A 19,552-nucleotide genomic window follows, 5' to 3' on the forward strand; every position below is an offset into this window, starting at 1 on the left:
TCTCCTCTCTCTTCTTGCTCCTCTGGTGTAGCTGTGAGGTGTCTTCTTATACACAGTTATGTTTCTCCCATATATTTTAAGAACTGTGTGTGGGAATATTTGGAATCTTGCTTTATTTATGTCTGTGAACTATCTTTTCAACTCATTTTGTAGTCTTTCTCAATTAGAGTTTTGTGAAAGAATTCAGCCCCTACAGAAAATCATTTCAGTGAATATTTTCTTAGTTTTCTCAAGAAGGGGACATAGCTAAGCCTTATAGATGGATAGGAGAGAAATTAATCCATTACATAAAGTAGCTGCCTTAGGGCATTAGGACTTAATTCCATCACAGAACCCAGGTTGACAAGGGCTGCTTTAGAGTATTTTTCTGTCATATTTATTGAAGAAGAAATTTATTGAGGAAGAAATCTTGATTCATTTCAGTCAGTATTCTAAGTGCTCCTTCTTAATGTTTAGTATCCAACTAAAATTTTATCTCCAATTTGCTGAGACAGTGGAAATCATCCTTTGGGATTCCTTAGCTGCTTGTCTCATGCCACTAGTACCACAGGCTGCATTATCACATTGTAATGTAATTATTTTCTTGGCCACATAACAGATAATTGGAGGGTGGTTGGAATTATATGCTCTTGATCTCTTGACCTTCGCTTGGATGGAGGATACAAAATGGATGGGTGTATGGTAGGGTTCTCCAGCATCTCACCTTTCTCTCTTGTGGTAGCAGCCTCCAAGATGGGCTCCAGTGGTTCTCACCTCCTTGTGTCTTGCCGTTGTGTGGTTCCCTCCCACATTAAATAGGGCTGACCTGTTTAGCCACTAGGATATAGAGGAATTGATGGAGTGTGACTTCTGAGACTCGGTCATAAAGGCATATTGGCTTCTACTTTATTTCTTTTGGAGCTTTCATGCTGTAAGGACACTCAAGCAGCTCTGTGGAGAGGTCCATAGGACCGCCCACCAATAGCCAGCACTGACTTACCAACCATGTGAGTGTGTCATCTTGAAGGTGGATCCTGCAAACCTAGCTGACACCTTGACTCAGGAGAACCCTTAGCCAGAACCACCCAGATAAGCTGCTTTTGAACTCCTGACCCACAGAAACTGTGTGAGATGAGAAATGCTTGTTGTTTTAAGTAGCTAAATCTTAGGGTAACTAATTAAGCAGCAGTGATAACTAAAACATGTACAGTTGACCCTTGAAAAACCAGGGGTTAGGGGTGCAGACCCCTTGGCAGTTGAAAATCCACATATAAGTTTACAGTTGGCCCTCTGTATCCATGGTTCTGCATCTGCAGATTCAACCAACCGTGGATCTTGTAGTACATATTTTTTGGAAAAAATGTGCATATAAGTGGACCTGCATAGTTCAAACCCGTGTTGTTCAAGGGTCAGCTGTATTCTCAGGATGTGGCACTTGACTCAATAATGTTAGGTCACACAGTGCAGAAATAAATGAGTAATTCAAAGCGGCCTAAAAGGCCTTTGGATAATTATTATTATTATTTTTTTTCTGTACGCGGGCCTCTCACTGCTGTGGCCTCTCCTGTTGCGGAGCACAGGCTCCGGACGCGCAGGCTCAGCGGCCATGGCTCACGGGCCCAGCCGCTCTGCGGCATGTGGGATCCTCCCGGACCAGGGCATGAACCCGTGTTCCCTGCATCAGCAGGTGGACTCTCAACCACTGCACCACCAGGGAAGCCCGCCTTTGGATAATTTTAAACACTCTTTCCACCTCTCCTTTTAAAAAAATCTGTATAGATAGATACATACATATAGATATATAGCATTCTATAATAAATCTTAAATGAATAATTGAGGGATTCTGTAGTAGTAATATCAGAAATATTACCAAAGCTCTATGAAGAGCTAATTGTTGTTTAAGCTTAAGTGAAATCTAAAACAGTACTTTAAAAAAATTACATTAATTCATTCACATACTTATTTCTCAGAGATTTGAGCACCTGCTCTGTGCCAGGACCTGTTTCGAATCTTGCTCTTAAAAAAGCTTTGCTAACAGGTGACCTCGATCTCTCCAATAGGGAGGTTTGTCTGTGTCTAAAGGGCTCTGACACAATGATGGGAGATGAGTTTTAAATGAGGCTCAAGGAAGATGTCACAGAGAAGGTTCTGTTGGAAGTTGGGTTTCTCCTGAGTGTAGGAGCCAGGGATGAAACAGAAGAGGAGCCCAACCAACTCACTAAACTGATGTGTTAGAAGAGGGGCTCTTGTTCCCAGGAGGCCGAAGAACAAGGGGGGCCACATTCCTTCTTTCTGTGTTGGGATGGCCTTTTCTCGTATTGGAGAAGTGGAATGCTTGATTGGAGGGGGATTAGGAGGAGCTTTAGGACAACTTTTTGGTAGAAAAATTACACACTTCTTGGCTCTCTTTTTCCTTCACTTCCAGTGTAAATAGTACAAAACTGGTGTTTTCCTTCACCGTTATATGGAGAAGAACCAGGATAAGCACTTCTCTGCATTTTAGGATTTTTGTTAAAACTGGATCTACATGGCATCTTTCCACTGTTTCAGCTTCAGGAAAAGGCAGTGACTTCATGTTATATTCATAAAAATAAGGCTCCAAAGTGACATCAGAATGTGCTTGGAGGGTCCCCTTCATATATGATGTCTTAGTTTTTGCACACGACAGGGTTGCTGTCATACCTCTGCTCTACAGTTGCAGAAATTGGAACTCAGGCTGAGTGACTGCCCGGAGCTGTGGGGTCTTCCGTGGATTAGAACCTAGGTCTCTGAGTCTTTATTTGGTTTGTACATGTATATTTTTGATTAACATTTTTTTCCCACTGAGTGTGAAAGATTTTTTAATAGAAACTGTGGTCTAATTGACACTTAATCCTTTGCATTCTTTCTCTGGGATTAGAAGGCTTAATAACAAAAACACTAGCCTGTCAGTGCTCTGATTCTGGCAGCTCAGAGAATTGTCTCAAGGTTTGGAAAGTGCTTGGTCTCTACCATGCCTTGCGAGTAGACAGTGGCAGCGATGGAGTCGCAGCAGCTCACATCATTGAGGGCTTCCTTTAAGTGCCAGGCGCCGTGCTGATAAGTGCCTTCTTTCATGGACTAGTTCAAAAGAAATGGCAGTCTCCCGATTGTGCTTTTCTCTGTGACCCCCAGTTACTGCCAGCACCTGCTGGATTTGCATTGGCTGCGCCTCCCCCTTACTGTACACTGCTGACAGGCAATTTCCATTCCCACAAATAGCGGTGCCCCATTTTGGACAAGGGTGGCGATGCTAGTAGCCCTTTGTACAGATGTGGACATCTGGCACAGGGTAGCTTTGGTGTGATGGGCAGGGGCTTTTATTCAGTGCCAGTGTCCTGATGTGTCCTGTGATGCCCATTCACCGCCTCCTGAAATGGATGCTGTCTGCTACCCTGAGCACCTTAACTGTCAATTGTGTGGGCTGTGAAAGGCTGGGAGGCAGGGCAGGGGCGGCAGTGGAGGATGCGGGGTGGGGGGCACCAGGTGCAGAACAATGACTTCCAAATTACTTCCGAGCTGCCAGCCCCACGAGCACTGCACGGCCTCATTACCACATGAAGCGCCACAGAAGGACCTTTTCATTTGCTCCCAGTGACTGTTTTCCACAGTCTCCTTGGGGGGGGGGGGATGGGAGGGGGACACCCTACTCACCCCCAGTTAACAATGGAGCACAAAGTCCTGGCAGAAGGAATCTCACCATGTACCCTGGGGCTATTTTTGATTACAGTGAGTGGCTGTGACTCAGAGTGTGCCCTGGCAGATGACAGCTCCCCCTCCCCTCCCCTGCCTTCTTCCTACCCCCTCCCCTCCCCTGCCTTCCTCCTACCCCCTCCCCTGGAGATGAGCAGGCAGCCTGTCCTTTGTGCGTTTCCTTGGCCGGCCTCTCACGCTGCTGCAGTTCACTGATATGTCCACAGCAGCCGGCCTGCAGGCCTGACAGGGCTCTGACAGTGGTTTTTACCATATATGGCCATCAGAGCGCTGGGCTGTCAGCCGGCCAGGATCATTTCCTTCCTTTGCTTTGATTGGCTGCGTGGCTCGGAGAATGGTGGGATCTGGGAGTGTGTGGTGAGGGGAAGCCACTGAGTCAAGTGCAAAGAACATTTAACTCTTTCCTGGTTTTCTGGAGCGTGAGTCTGGGCTGAGCACATGGGCAAGTGCTGCTGCCAGAAGCCGCCTTGTGTAAACGTGATGATGACCCAAGTCAGGGAAGCAGCGAAGAGCAGGTTTTTGAATACTGATTACTAAAATAGACTCCAGGTGCAATGGACAGATTTGTGCTGTCCCGGTTTGTCCAGAAGCCTCTTCATAACCATATGTAGTAAACGTTCTGCTCTCACCAAGTTGAATTCCATGCTAGTTGGGGGTGGGACCTGAGCTGAGTCCAGGGAAGGCTGAGCCTGGAGGGCAAGTGATGAGCACAGCACGTGTTGGCTTTCTCAGAGGAACGGGGACTTGGGTTTCCTTTCTGGCTGAGCTTTAAGTCGGGAGTAAATGATACAGGCTACTGAATTGGGTCTCTGCTCCAGTCCTCCTGCTGTTTACAACCACTGCAAGATGTGAGCTGCCTCGGCCATGCAGCCCAAGGCATTTGCCTAAAGAAAAAAAAGAAGAGAGAGCTGTGACATTTTTCTGTTTTTCATCCCCACTTCAAGAAGGGTGGGTTTTTGTTCTGAGGCTTGTGGGTAAACCAGTGCAGAGCTGGGATTGGAAGGGGTAGCTCTGGGGCTTTTCCTCATTCACCAAAGGTCCCATGGGAGGAATCTCCAATGTCATTGGAGATAACACTCAGTACCAAGGGTTAGGCAACAAGTTACTCTCCTTTCTGCTTGGATATTAAATGCTTTGTTTTAATTTCCTATATTTGCACTTAGTTCGATAGTTCTTTTGCTTTCCAGTTTTTCCTTTCAAGCTGAATTGTATTTTGACTAGGTTCTACCTCATCTTGGGCTCCTAGTTTTTCTTTGTTCTCAGACCAGAGGGATCATATGGAATTACTTGTCTGCATTGATGAGGTTTTTGCTTTTTAAATTTTCTGCTAAGTCAGGAAGTTAGGAAATAGAGCTTCTCCATTTGCTGTTGTGTATTTAGGTGTGGTTGAGTAAGGAAATGCCAACTCTTCCACCTTTTTGCTTTCTGATAATAAAATATCCATAGTTTTATAGTAATTGCCCTCAAGTTCTTAATGGACTTTTAAAATGGTCTGTTCACTATTCAATCCAGTTTTGTTTTTTTTTTTGTTTTTTTGTGGTACGCGGGCCTCTCACTGTTGTGGTCTCTCCCGTTGTGGAGCACAGGCTCCAGACACGCAGGCTCAGCGGCCATGGCCCACGGGCCCAGTGGCTCCGCAGCATGTGGGATCTTGCTGGACCGAGGCACGAACCCGTGTCCCCTGCATCGGCAGGCGGACTCTCAACCACTGCGCCACCAGGGAAGCCCCTCAATCCAGTTTTTAAAGAGGACCTGTGATGCCAAAATGGTTTGCTTGGCATTTTCACTTGTGCCCGTAAAGACTGTTCCTTTTCACTCACAGGCAAGGGAGGGCCCTCAGCACCATGCTGCCTCTTCCTGGCAGCTGTGGCGGCTGGCTTACTTTCCAGGACCTGGTAACCCAATCTCTATGTGCTATTCCAGAGCACCTCCTCTCACCCTCAGGGTTGGCGTTTCTGGTTCCCTTAAAGTAAAACCTCCCCAGAATGTTTTATTCCTGGGCCACGAGCTGTCACTCTTGGTGACCGGCCTGTCAGCAGGCCCTGTATTGTGTGCATCGGTCTTCCTGGTAAGCTGCAGGGGTCCCTGTCTTGCTCTTCTGGCCAGTCTCCCCACTGTGCCATGACCACTGTCACTGTAGCTCTCCCTGTGAGGGAGCAGGGCCTGAAGAGATTGTAGAGGAACATGTATCCACATAAATAATACTGTTCCAAGAAAAAGGAAGTTGAAAAAAAAGGAAAACCCACTTCAATAGATATCCTTTTTTGACTCCTTTGAACTCCGCACAATGTGAATGGAGGCCTTATGCCCAGGCTGCAAACTTTTCCTTTGCTTCCGAGCACATGTTTGACTTAACCGTTCTCCTTGCGGAGGGTTCAAGAATTCTCAGGGTATTACTCCAAGGCCAGTAATGAGGTATTATCTGTGCCTTTGAAAAGATCTTTTAATGTGTGGACAGTATGATAAAGTTACTGAACTTTGGACACATCAAGTGATTTTGATCAGCATTTTTTCCTAAAATGAAAACCTGTATGAATATAAAGTAGGGAATGAACAGTTTGAAAATCTTTGTTCCTTGAGATGGGATGGGAGTGGAGTGGGGGCTATTTGGGCCTTACATCTGAGGGTGGTGTAACCAGTTTGGATAATAAGCTCAGATTATAGTAATGGATTATAAAGTGGCTTATAAGAAGATTATAAGAAGATATGCAGATGAGAAGTTCGGAGGGAGGTCCTGGGAGCTTCCTGCTCTGGACTAGCTGAGGGAGATGGCCTAGGAAGTGGTCACAACCCACTGCCCCAGAACAGCTTGTATTTCTAGGACTGAACGCAGAGTGTAAACTAGAAGGACACTGTATGTGGATTAACCTGAGCATCTTAAAGGGGAATATTTGATTTGAGTGATAAAAGTAACGGGTGTCACTTTTTGGCACCATAGGAGTTTTTTTTTTAACTTTGTGGAAACGTATGTTAGTTGTGAGAAAGAATAAGCCTGCTGGGTAAAGTGTTATGTGGCTTTAACCAAATGTTACTTTTGGAAGGAACCAGTAATTATTAGATTGAGCCTCGTTGGCACCAGTTTGGTAGTATCTTCAATCTAATATTGAGTGAGCTAATGTGTGGATCGAAAACAATTACCATGTGAAGGGTTCGTCTTATACTAAGAAACGATCATTCTGAATGATTAATGCAAAGGTCATATGGGAAGCATCCCATTGTTGTATTTTGAGACTTTGGGAGGGTGAAAATGTCTGCACCTGTAAAATACACCATTAGCTTCCTTGAAAATACATCCCAGGGTGGAACTACTTTATAGAAACATCTATGAGAAGATTTCTGTACGTGTCTGTTTGTATATATTAGAATTCTTTTGATTACACGGTAGTGTCTTTGGCGTGTGGGATGAGTGCACTTCCTGAATATGGATTCCTTTTTGAAAGGAGATATGACAAATAAGTAAGATAGGACTTCCCTGGTGGTGCAGTGGTTAAGAATCCACCTGCCAATGCAGGGGAAACAGGTTCGAGCCCTGGTCTGGGAAGATCTCACATGCTGCGGAGCAACTAAGCCCATGCGCCACAACTACTGAGCCTGCGCTCTAGAACCTGTAGGCCACAACTACTGAGCCCACACGCCACAACTACTGGAGCCTGTGTGCCTAGAGCCTGTGCTCGGCAACAAGAGAAGCCACTGCAATGAGAAGCCTGCACACCGCAACTAAGAGTAGCCCCCGCTCACTGCAACTAGAGAAAGCCTGCGCGCAGGAGTGAAGGCCCAACACAGCCAAAAATAAATAAATAAGTAAAATAAAATTACTTAAAAAAAAAAAAGATATACTATTTGATGTAAATGGAAGCAGTTGTGGTTTCCTATTCAAACTAATGGGAAATACCTTTACAACTAGAAATATCATTTCATAAGAGTTACATTGAATTTTGTATGCCTAAGGAGGAAATGTTTTTGCCAACTTATTTAAAATTATAAACATTCCTTCTTAGAGCAGTTTTACAAAGATATGTATTTACTGATGCTTACATTTTGATTTTTCACCCCTCCACCCCCACCCCCCACCCCAAAAAAAAAAGAAGAAAGAAAGAAAGCCTGTAGGAGGAGAGTATTGCCTAACTCTGTGGGCTTAGTTGAAGCATCAGTCTCCAGGAGCTCTCCTGAGGCTTTTGGCTGCTTTGAAATTTTTGAGGCCCTTCCCCATACCCAAAGTGAATGATCGTGCCGGTGTCTAGGTGGTTTTCTGCCACTGTAAGGTTTGCTAGCCAGAACATGTCAAAGCCATCAACCTCAGCTTGGGCCGCCACATGGAAATTGTGCAGTCACACCTCTCCCTCGTGCCAGCTGTACACACACTCTGGAGGCTGCATTTTCCCTGGGGCTCATATTGCTGGGCCTCCTGCAGGCCACCGGATCTTTTAGATAATAATAGTCCTTAAGCCAGTGCCCTGACCTATTTCACCAGTGTCCCACAAGTGTATGAACTGAGGTCTGGGCCAGAGCCTTTGGGAACCTTGGTGTTTGTCATTTTTCGCCACTTGAGTTGACTTGCTGGTAATTCTCATCACTTGGGGAGTTTTAGCTAGAGAGGTACAATAAAAGCTCTATGGCTTTTATTGTGATCATGATAACTAGTAAGTAATCAGTACATTTGAATAATTATTTAAAGCAAGAAATCTGGACATCCAACTGGCTAGTCTCAGCTAAACTTTCAATTCATGCTAGCAAAGTAGTAATATTCTAGATGATGTAACTGAGGTGATGATGCATCCTTAATGAAACAGTGGACTGATTTGTTAGTAAATGAAATTATTCTATATATAACCCTTGGGAAATTGATGAGTAGTTCTTAAATCACTGTTCAGCCAAAAAAGATACTTTAAAAGCTGTTACTAAGTTCTTGTCAGTCTTTCTCCCAGCCTCGGCATTCATTTAAATTTGCTGCTTAGACGTGCAGGTAAGCCGTGTTGTCACCATGACTTGCAGTGATGTCTTTCTGAATGGTCCTTCACAATCTAGAATTAGACATGGATTCCTTGGTTTATTCACTGGATGATAAATGAGGATGTGTCATGATTATGAATGAGAAATGCATTCTCATTAGATCCCAGGGCAAAATTACTTTTAGAAGTGATGTGCCCTCATCTTTACCATATAAGGCTGTAATTGTATGGTTTCCTTCAGTTTCCATGGACTTGAGCTCTCAGCAGTTTATAATTTCCCAGCTCCGCCCTTTTAAAGATACATACTTATGGGTGAAATATGTTGTTGTGCTTTGGATTTGATTTTGTTATGGGTAAGAAGCTATTTGGAGGTGCAAGCCCTTGGAATCATAGCAGCTGATAACTTGACTGTGTGTGGAGCACACCCTGTGTGTAAAACCATCACTGCACATTTAAAACAGCATTTAAAAAATTATTTATTTATTTATTTATTATTTTTGGCTGTGTTGGGTCTTTGTTTCTGTGTGAGGGCTTTCTCTAGTTGCGGAGTGGGGGCCACTCTTCATCGCGGTACGTGGGCCTCTCACTGTCGCGGCCTCTCACTGTCGCGGCCTCTCTTGTTGCAGAGCACAAGCTCCACATGCGCAGGCTCAGTAGTTGTGGCTCACGGGTCCAGTTGCTCCGCAGCATGTGGGATCCTCCCAGACCAGGGCTCAAACCAGTGTCCCCTGCACCGGCAGGCAGACTCTCAACCACTGTGCCACCAGGGAAGCCCCTAAAACGGATTTTTTTTTCTCATACTTCTTTTTGTTCCTCTATCACTGTCAGACATTTAGTCGATTCCCTTTCTGTTGTGCTGCAGGATGATGCTACTTTCCCTGTTTTATTTGTTGTAAGGATTTATGATGATGTTATAAGCAGAGGAAGCAGCTGTTTGCAGGGTATCATTTTTTATTAACTTGTGTTTCTGATGACCAGCTGCCACTAATTTCAACATTACTCTTGTGCCTTTTTCACAACCCCATGGCATAGTGGAAATTTTCTTTCTCTGTAGAAACCTAGTAGGATTGTCAGTGATATTTTAGATCTCTGCTTCTTGGTTTTCTCTGTTCCTATTTCTTTATTTAGAAAGTGGGAATAATAGAGTTGCTGTTTCATGAAGGTAGTTGTGATAATGCACATAAAAGATTGTCATACAGTTCTTAGCATGTAACATAAGCACTCTGAAAGTGCTAGCGATTTTTATTACTAATTATTTGTTTTTGATAGAAAGGGGGGAAATAAGTGGCAGTTGTCTTTTAAATTACATTCAAGTTCCCGTGAAAATTTTGGGCTCTTTATTACTTTTATGCTATAAGACTTGTCGGGGCTGAGTTGAGAATGGCAGAAATGCTTCTTACTATTCTCAGATATCTTACTTGATTGAAGAATACTGGTGAGTAGCTATTTACTTTTGGCCAGGGTTGTATAATTTTAACCTTAAAAAGAAAAGTCATTTAGTAAGCTTCTGAGTATAATTACGAACAACCAGTATTAATGTACTTCCAGATTCCCCTCAAAATTGCTGTATATCTGAGCAAAAGCTCTTCCTAGCCCAGATTGAAAAAAATTATTTGGTGTCCTTGGATGTTTAGAGTTCAGTGACTATGCTCTACCATCAAGGATGCCATATGGGATGTGCTGGGGTGGGCCTCAGAATGCAAAGACCCTGAGATACAATAAAACATTTCAGGTAGAAAACCTTTTTTCCTTGGGTTTAAAGGGTTTTTTTTTTAGATTAAAAAAATAATAATTAATTAGTTAATTTATGGCTGCGTTGGGTCTTAGTTGCAGCACGTGGGATCTTTGTTGAGGCACGCAGGATCTTCACTGTGGTGCGCAGGCTTCTCTCTAGTTGTGGCTTGTGGGTTTTCTCTTCTCTAGTTGTGGCGCACAGGCTCCAGGGTGCATGGGCTCTGTAGTTGCGGCATGTGGGTTCCAGAGCACGTGGGCGCTGTAGTTTGTGGCTCACGGGCGCTAGTTGAGGTGCGTGAGCTCAGTAGTTGTGGCACGCGGGCTTAGTTGCCCCACGGCATGTGGGATCTTAGTTCCCTGACCAGGGATCGAACCCACGTCCCCTGCATTGCAGGGTGGATTCTTTACCACTGGGCCACCTGGGAAGTCCCAGAGATTTTTTTTTTAAATGTAAATTAATAACAATACATTGGTGTGTTTCTCAACTTAATTATATTTTAATTATTTTTTTTAAATAGGAAACAAACAAAATAATAGGACATTCATGTACTTACCTGCAAGATTAAACAGATGTTAATATTTTGCCATGTTTGTTTCATATCTCCCTTTTTTGAAAACAGTAAAGCATAACAGATGTAGCTAAAATACCATTCTCCTTTCCATCTTTTCTCCTTCTCCAGAGGTAATTGTCTCCTCAAAGTTGGTATGTGTCGTGTGTTTGTACTTTATTACACGTGTATGTACCTATAACATAGACTATTATTTTGTATGTTTTAAACTTTGATATAAGTGATATTTATTCTCATACCAAAGGACAGTTACATTGCTTCTGCTTTTTTCACTGTTTCCAACAGTGCTGCCATGAATACCCTTGTGCAAAATATGGGAGCGTTTCTCTCGCACAGACCATCGAGAAGTGGTATTGCTGAGGGGTGGGCAACTTCAGCTCCAGTTGTTTCCAAATTGCTCTCAAAAGGAATCGTAGCAGGATACTCTCCTGTGCATAGTTTTTATGAGTTCCTCTTTCCAAACATGTTTGCCAGCACTTGTATTTAGACTTCTAAATTCTTGCCAATTTTAATAGGTGTCAAATATTACCTTATCGTTTTAATTTGCAGTTCCCTGATTACCAGTGAGATGGAGTACTTTCCATACATCTGTTGGCTTTTCAGCCTTCCTTCCCTGTGGATCCCTGTTCATATCATTTGCCCCTTATTCTATTAAGTTGTTTGTTGATTTTGTCAGGTATATATTTTATGTATACATACATATATGTATATATATACATATATATATGTATGTATATACACACACACACGAAGATATAAAATCTTCTCCCAATCTGCAACTTGTCTTTTCACTTTACTTGTGTTTTTTGAGAACAACCCACACTGCTGAATTTACATTGCTTTTTTTCCCCTCCTTTTTTGAGGGGAGTTTGCATCAATATTTATAAGTCACATAGGCCTAAGTTTCTCTTCCTTACACTGTCCTTCATATCAAGGTGGTACATTCCTTATGTAGTGAGTTCAGCAGTGCGCCTTTATTTTTTGTTCTCTGGGAACACTGGTTTGAGATGATTTCTTCCTTGAATGTTTGGGAAAACTCATCTATAAAACCATCTGGGCCCCTTATTTTTGGTATTTACTGATTGATTTTGGGTGGGCAGTGATGTATGGAGTTACAATACTGGTTCTTTTTTTTATTATTATTTTTTAATTTTTGGGTGCGTTGGGTCTTCATTGCTGCATGCGGGCTTTCTCTAGCTGTGGCGAGTGGGGGCTACTCTTCGTTGCAGTGCGCAGGCTTCTCATTGCGGTGGCTTCTCGTTGCAGAGCATGGGCTCTAGGTGCGCGGGCTTCAGTAGTTGCTGTGCGTGGGCTTCAGTAGTTGTGGCTTGCGGGCTCTAGAGCGCAGGCTCAGTAGTTGTGGCACATGGGCTTAGTTGCTTCATGGCATGTGGGATCTTCCCAGACCAGGGCTTGAACCCGTGTCCCCTGCATTGGCAGGCGGATTCTTAACCACTGCACCACCAGGGAAGCCCACAGTACTGGTTCTTTTATGGTTCTGGGTCTCTTTAGGTTTTCTGTTTATTGAAGAAGTTTTCATACATCACACATTTTCTAGGAGCTTGCTTATTTCATCTGGAATTTTAAGATTTGTTTTAGCTATATCCCACAAGTTTTGATATGGCACGTATTTACTGACCATTTTAACCTTTTTCTATTGGCTATTATGATTTTCTATTCAAATTATTTAGTAAATTAAAAAATGTTCAGGGACTTCCCTGGTGGTGCAAGGGTTAAGAATCCACCTGCCGATGCAGGGGACACGGGTTCGAGCCCTGGTCCGGGAAGATCCCACATGCCGTGGAACGACTAAGCCGGTGAGCCACAACTACTGAGCCTGTGCTGTAGAGCCCGCAAGCCACAACTACTGAAGCCTATGCACCTAGAGCCCGTGCTCTGCAACAAGAAAAGCCACTGCAACGAAGAAGCCTCTGCTCGCCGCAACTAGAGAAAGCCCGTGCTCAGCAACGAAGACCCAATGCGGCCAAAAATAAATAAATAAATTTATTTTTTTAAAAAAAGAAAAAAAGAGGAGGAAGAAGCAGCCTGATACCGTTTATTTATGTTCCTGGTACAGTAGGAAGGGTAGGAGTGATGTCGAGGACTTGGATAGGTTGGCAAACGCTTTAAAAAAAAAACAAACTTTTCAGATGCATTGGCTTATATTTTTCTGTTAATTTTTAATTGTATTGCGTTGTACTCAGAACATGCTCTGTACAATATTGATTTCTTGGTAGTTTTTGAGGTTTGCTTTGTGGTATCCTAATTGGTGATTTAAAAAAAATGTTTATTAGTGTGCTTGGAAACAAAAAAAAAATTGTGTGTTTTAAAATGTTGGCTACAAGTTGTATATATCCGTTAGATCAAGCTTGTTACTTTTGTTAAAGCCGTTTATATTCGTACTGATTTTTGTCTGTTTGATCTCTTAAATCTTTATTAGAATCTCTTAAGATTATGGTTTTGTCATTTTCTCCTTGTACTTCTGTCAATTTCTGCTTTAATTATTTTCAAGCTTATGTAGTTAGATGAGTTAAAGTCCACAGTGACTATAGCTTTTCTCTGAATTGTTTCTTTAAATGTTAAAATGTAATCTTAAATAGTGCATTTCACCTTAAAATCTATTTGTTCTAGTATAACCACCTGGTACATATTTTTATATCCCTTCCCATCCTTTAATTGCCTTTTTGTATTATTATTTTGTAAATGTGTCTTATAGCTGGTTTTAATCTGATCTGAAACACCTCGTCTTTTAGCAGGTGAGTTTAAGTCATTCATATTTACCGCAGTTTGTGATTTATGGTTGGTTTTATTTCCACCATCTTATTTTGTGCTTTCTAGTTTTCATGCTTTTTCTTGCCTTTTTTTCTTTTTATTTCCTCTTTCTCTTATATTGAATGAGTTTTTAAAATTCCACTAACCTTCTTCTCCATACACTTTTTGGAAGTTATATATTCTCTTTTAGTGTTTACCCTTAATTTTAACATACTTACATGACTTAAAGTCTAAAACTAGTCAAATTTTCTGCCTTTTTCTAGGGAAGAGCCCTGAAACCTTTGAATTCTGATCATTTCTTTCTATCTTACATGTTGTTGTTGTTTAGTGTTTTAGCTCTGCCTTGTCTTACCTGTACTCCAATTAGTCGTAATTACTACTGTTCTATACAGTCAATGCCTATTTACACTGACCACACTTACCAATTTCTTTGCTCACTTCTTGTTTTGATATCCCAGTTCTTTCTTCTGGTTCACTTTCTTTTCCTGAAATAAGTCCTTGAACTTAGTTCTTTGAAATTAATTTTGAAATTCTTTGAGATAAGTCCAAGAACTTAATTCTTTGAATAAGAGTCTTTAAATGGTAAATTTTCTGTATCTGTTTGTTTAAAAATGTTGTGGTTTTTGTTTGTTTGTTTGGTCATCACTTTTGAATGACAGTTTTTCTGGGCATAGAATGCACAGGTGGTTGTTTTTCTTCCCATTTCTGAGATAGTTTCTGATGTTTTTGTTTCTGTACTTGCTTTTGAGAAGTCTGCTCACAGGTAGTCTAATTATTCTCTCTGTAGGTCATCTGTCTTTTCTCTAAGGCTGCTTTTGTTTGAGATTTTATCTTTATTTTAGGTGTTCTGAATTGCACTAGGATATTCTACTTGGGACCTGTGCCTCTTCAGTCTGAAGACTTATGCCCTCAGTTAAACTTGGAAAATCCTCAGCCCTCATCTCTTCAGTTTTTTGTTTCTCTTGCATTCTCTCCTTCTGGAATGTCTGTTGCAGTGTGTGTCAGACCTCAGCCTGGCCTTTGTGTCTCAGAATGTTTTAAATTACTAAATATCTCACATTCAAGAGAGTAACTATATCTGTAGTTTAAATAATAATAATACATAATAAAACAGTAATAATATTAGAAAACAAAACACCTGTGAGTTCACTGCCAGCACCTTGAGTAGTAGACCATTACGTGGGGTAGGAACTCCAGGGGAGGAGCACTCACAGGGGGAACTAGGTAAAACTACCTGGCTTGGGTGCTTAGTAGCAGTTCCTTCTTTAAGGAAGGATACGGTCAGGGATGTTGGTAGCATGGATTCCGGCAGTTTTTAAATTTGGGGTAACGTTTTTTGAGCACTAGAGGTGCTGGGGCGGTACCAAGTGCTTTACCTTGATTGTCTCAGTTAATTCTCACATCAGCTCTTGAAGAAAGAATTCTAGCGTTCTCGTTTTACAGGTGAGAAACTGAGGTCGCCAGATGCAGTAATTTGGCCAGAGCCTCAGGGGAGAAAATGGCAGTGCCACACCCCAGCCCTGGCAGCCTGGTCCCTGACTCTCACTGCTTCTCGGCCTGTCAGTGACCCACGTGGCTTCTCATACAAGACCCAGGTTCTCTGTAATATTGTGTTTCTTCCTTGGCATTTTCGTTTATGAATTCCTGTTTTTGGTGATGCAATTCAGGAGACCGAGAAACTCTGGGTTGAATTAGTTTTGCAAGAGGAAGGGGGAGCGTGTGAAAAAACCCAGGTCCCATGTCCGTAGGCTGGTGCACCTTCACACCTCAACTCAGAACTCACCTTTCTGCGCAGAAAACCTTCCCAAAGGCTGGAGCCCCTGCACAGCTGCTTGAATGTCCTTCTTCTGTTTCCTGCCGCCTTGGGCCTGTCCTGGCGCTGCACGTCTTGTGCTGCGCTCTAACTGGAGCTTTAGATGGACTCCACGCTCGGCCAGGACGTGGAGGGCGCCCTGCTCACCTCTGTGTCTCCAACACTCAGCTCAGTGTCTGGCCCAGAGTTCACAGATAACACACGCTTGTAATTCTTAATGATTAAGTTAACATGTTATACAGGAAGAACTAATAATAAGTGCCAGCTTTTTATTGAGTATTTACTGTATTCTGGGTACTCTAATTAATTTTTTACACACCTTATACAGATCGTTGTAATGCTAGGTTATGATTTACCTCATTTCTCATTTACTCTTCACGGTAAACCTGGGAGGTAAGTATTACTGTTACTCATTTTACAGATGACGAACTGAAGCTTAGAGAGATTACCTGTGTGAGATCACACACAGTTTGACCAAGAGAGCCTGGACTTGAATCCATATCTGTCTGACTCTGGAGCCTGTGGTCTTTGTGCTTTAGCACACTGCTTCTCTGGAGATTTCCACAGTCAAGTCAAAGTGGAGAAATCCAAATTTACTGATCTTAAAAATTTTCCAAGAAGCCTGCCCCCGTGTTGTGACAGCTGGCCATTAACAGGAGAGTAGCATCAACCAAAAAATCGGTTCACTTTTGCATTGTGGTGATTCCTTTCTGTTCACCTGCATTTAGCATAGGTAGAAGAACTCAGCAAGGACTGGCATTAACCTTTTTAAAAGGAAGCAGCTTTTGTACAGCTGTTGTTGTAATAGCATTTGTCTTGGTTAACACCAGACAAAATTGGGCTGATAAGCCAGATTGGCTTGTTCGGGTCAAGTGTGTAACATGAGCACGTTGTGATGGTTGCTATGACCAACATTAGAAGTTGTGTTCTTAATGAGATGTGGATCTGGGTAATGGCTGAGAGCTAAGGCGGTTAATTAGAAGGCCCCGCTGGCATTTCTATTGATGGAAGAGACCGAGACATTGAAAAGTACTATGTCCTTCTGCCCCTGAGCAGTGGTTAAAGCTTTTCTTTTTATTACCTTCACTTTGCTTGCTCACTGGAAGTGCCATCCACTTCCAGAACTGTTAATTCGTATATTCAAGGGCATTAGCTTATCCTATTAAAGGTTATATTTTATATTTTGAATAATACCAGGTTTGGTTTTTTTTAAAAACAGTAAAAACACACCTATAATTTACAATAGGCTATTGTTAGAATTGTATTGTGGTAAAAAGACTCTTGTATTCTCTTTTGCTGTGTCTATTAATGCCGTTGATTAAATAAAATCTCTGTGGTTCTGGAAATGTAGATCCTTAATTTGATGGAGTATCCTTGGTAGTAACTGTTTCTAGAAATGCAAGTTGACATTTCTTAACAGTTGACATTGGCTGATATGAACGTCATATTTTGTAGATTCTTGAGAGTTTGGGGTAGAAGTAATAAAGGAGAAGTGGGTCTGACAAAACATACAAACTCTGTGGCATTGATGTTATATAATAGGTCTGTTTCTCTCTCCTTTTAGACTGGTCGAATTGACAAATCCTACCCCACAGTGTGTGGTCACACAGGACCAGTGCTGGACATAGACTGGTGCCCACATAATGATCAGGTCATTGCCAGTGGCTCAGAGGACTGCACGGTTATGGTAAGTTACCTCGGTGTGGCGGGCATACAGGCCAGCGAGACTTACCTGCTGCCTTCAAGGAGTGTGTGTGTGGAGGCTTGAAATGCAGAAAATCATAGAGTTTTGATTGTCCATTGGACTATACAAGAATTTAGCGACACTGAAGTTTAACTGCAGATAAGCCGTTTTACAAGTTTATATCAAGGAGTTGTACTCTGTTGCTTTTCTTCTTTTGCTTGTGTGTGTGCGCATCCTTGTTAACAGTTGACACATCTGCTTGATGGGAAGATTTTAGGGAAAGTAAAATGACTTTCAGATAATTCTGTGAATGCCATTGCACCACATGGCCTCCCTCCTCTCTAAAAAAGGGGAGAAAAAATTGCTAGCATGAATTGCATATTACAGTGAAATATGATGCCAAAGGTTATGTAGATAGATGGGATATGAAACAGATATTGAAAGATAGTAAAGAGTTTTTGTAGGTGCTTATTTCCAAGCTAATGTCTAGTGGACCCTGGTTAACAAAGTCCTTTTTATGCAGATGTACAAATAACCAACTTGAAAGATTGTTAAAGTAAGTTCTATATGTTCCCCGGTTTAGATTCCAAAGGTAGGTTATATATGAAACCAGGCTTTGGAGTACTTGTGAATGTGAAGCTTCTTGTTCTTGATTATGTTCTTCTTAGCCTACAAATGTAATTATGAGTTTGGATCCATTTTTAATCCTAGCCCAACATCTGCTGCAAAGACTGGGCAAGAGCGCAGACAGGGAGCCCTGAAGTCACGCCTGGAGTGGAGGCAGGTGGTCCCTCAGGCAGCCTCACACCTGGCAGGTGGAGAACTGCGAGAACTGCACTTTGGTTATCCCACTCTTGGTTTTCTGTGCACTGAACCAGACTTAGAAACATTGTTTGGAAGGCTTTGTTAATTACTTTGTTAATTAGTTACTTTACATAAACAGAAATTAATCCCTGAACTGTGCCATTTAAACGTTTACCCATTTTTCCTCATGGACTTTCGGCTGAGGATAGCTCCTCCTGTGATCTCATGATTTTGGCAGCCAAAGTGTATTAAAGAAATATGCAGCTATTAAAAGGAATTGTTCCATTTAACATGCCTTGCTAAATTGATCATTTGAATGGCTACAGACACATTTTGCTAAGGGAAAGGAACAGTATTTAGACCTGATGCCCAAATCTTAAACTAAGAGTTTTAACTTTTCTTGGAGAAGCGGGTTTGATCCATCCCTCCCCATCTCCAGCACTATTGGTCACATTGCCCTTTTAAAAAAAAACCTTTGTATTATAAAACACACTAAACAAACAGTTAAGTGTGTTCAATTAAGTGAAAAAGTGAATTGAGGGACTTCCCTGGTGGCACAGTGGTTGGGAATCTGCCTGCCAATGCAGGGGACACGGGTTTGATCCCTGGTCCAGGAAGATCCCACATGCTGCGGAGCAACTAAGCCCGTGAGCCACAACTACTGAGCCCACGCGCCGAGAGCCCGTGCTCCGCAACAAGAGAAGCCACCGCAATGAGAAGCCCGCGCACCGCAACGAAGGGTAGCCCCCGCTCGCCGCAACTAGAGAAAGCCCGTGCGCAGCAACGAAGACCCAACACAGCCAAAAATAAATAAATTCATTAAAAAAAAAAGTGAACTGAGTTAGGAGATTTATTACTGAGTGAACACCCTGTGACTGCCACCCAGGTCAAGAAATGGAACTTTCCCAGGCTTCTCAGTCTCTTCCCTGTGCCCCATCCCAGTCCCCATCTACCCCTCCCTCTCCAAGTAACCAGTAAAACTCACTTCCTTGCCTTTCTTTGTGGTTTTAATCACTTAAGTGTGCATCTCTAGACGCTGGAGCTTAGTCTTCCAAGTTTTAAAAACTTGATATGCCTTTTAGGGCTTTCCTAATCTACAGGTTCCTCCTCCATCCTTTTCTTGTTGAAGAAGCCTGACCTTTGACCTGTTGCTTCCAGAAGTCCAGAGTTTGCTGATTGCACCCTTGTGGTCCAGTTCAACCTGCTACTCCGTCTTTCAGATTCCCTGTGAGTTGGCAGCTGGATCCTAGAGCATGACTAGATTCAGATTCCATCCCTTTGACAAGCCTAGAGCTCGTGCTCTGGTCTCCCCTCAGGAGGCACGAGGTGTCAAGATGCCTGTTTTTGTGCTCTTTTTTGATTTGTGCAGTTATTGATGCCCAGCACCTAGATCCAGCAACTCATTAGGGGGTCTCAAAATGGTGATATTAATTGCTATGATTTTGTTTTCAGTTTTCAGCTGGTAAAATTTTTAAGGTGATGCTCTCTCTTATCTACTATTTAGTTACCCAGGAGT

General features: G+C 42.5%; 1 protein-coding gene across 7 annotated transcripts in view; it reads left to right on the forward strand.

Moving 5' to 3' along the window:
• The window catches only part of CORO1C (coronin 1C), an 83,465-nt gene that overhangs the window by 35,041 nt on the left and 28,872 nt on the right, over positions 1 to 19,552 (forward strand). For all 7 annotated transcript variants that reach the window (XM_067015000.1, XM_067014999.1, XM_067015003.1 and 4 more), the window contains one exon: positions 17,113 to 17,235. In XM_067015000.1, the coding sequence (XP_066871101.1) occupies positions 17,113 to 17,235 (123 nt within the window). The remainder of the gene's footprint in view (positions 1 to 17,112; positions 17,236 to 19,552) is intronic.

The sequence above is a fragment of the Kogia breviceps genome, chromosome 15 (genome assembly GCF_026419965.1).
Source record: "Kogia breviceps isolate mKogBre1 chromosome 15, mKogBre1 haplotype 1, whole genome shotgun sequence".
Classification (NCBI taxonomy): domain Eukaryota; kingdom Metazoa; phylum Chordata; class Mammalia; order Artiodactyla; family Physeteridae; genus Kogia; species Kogia breviceps.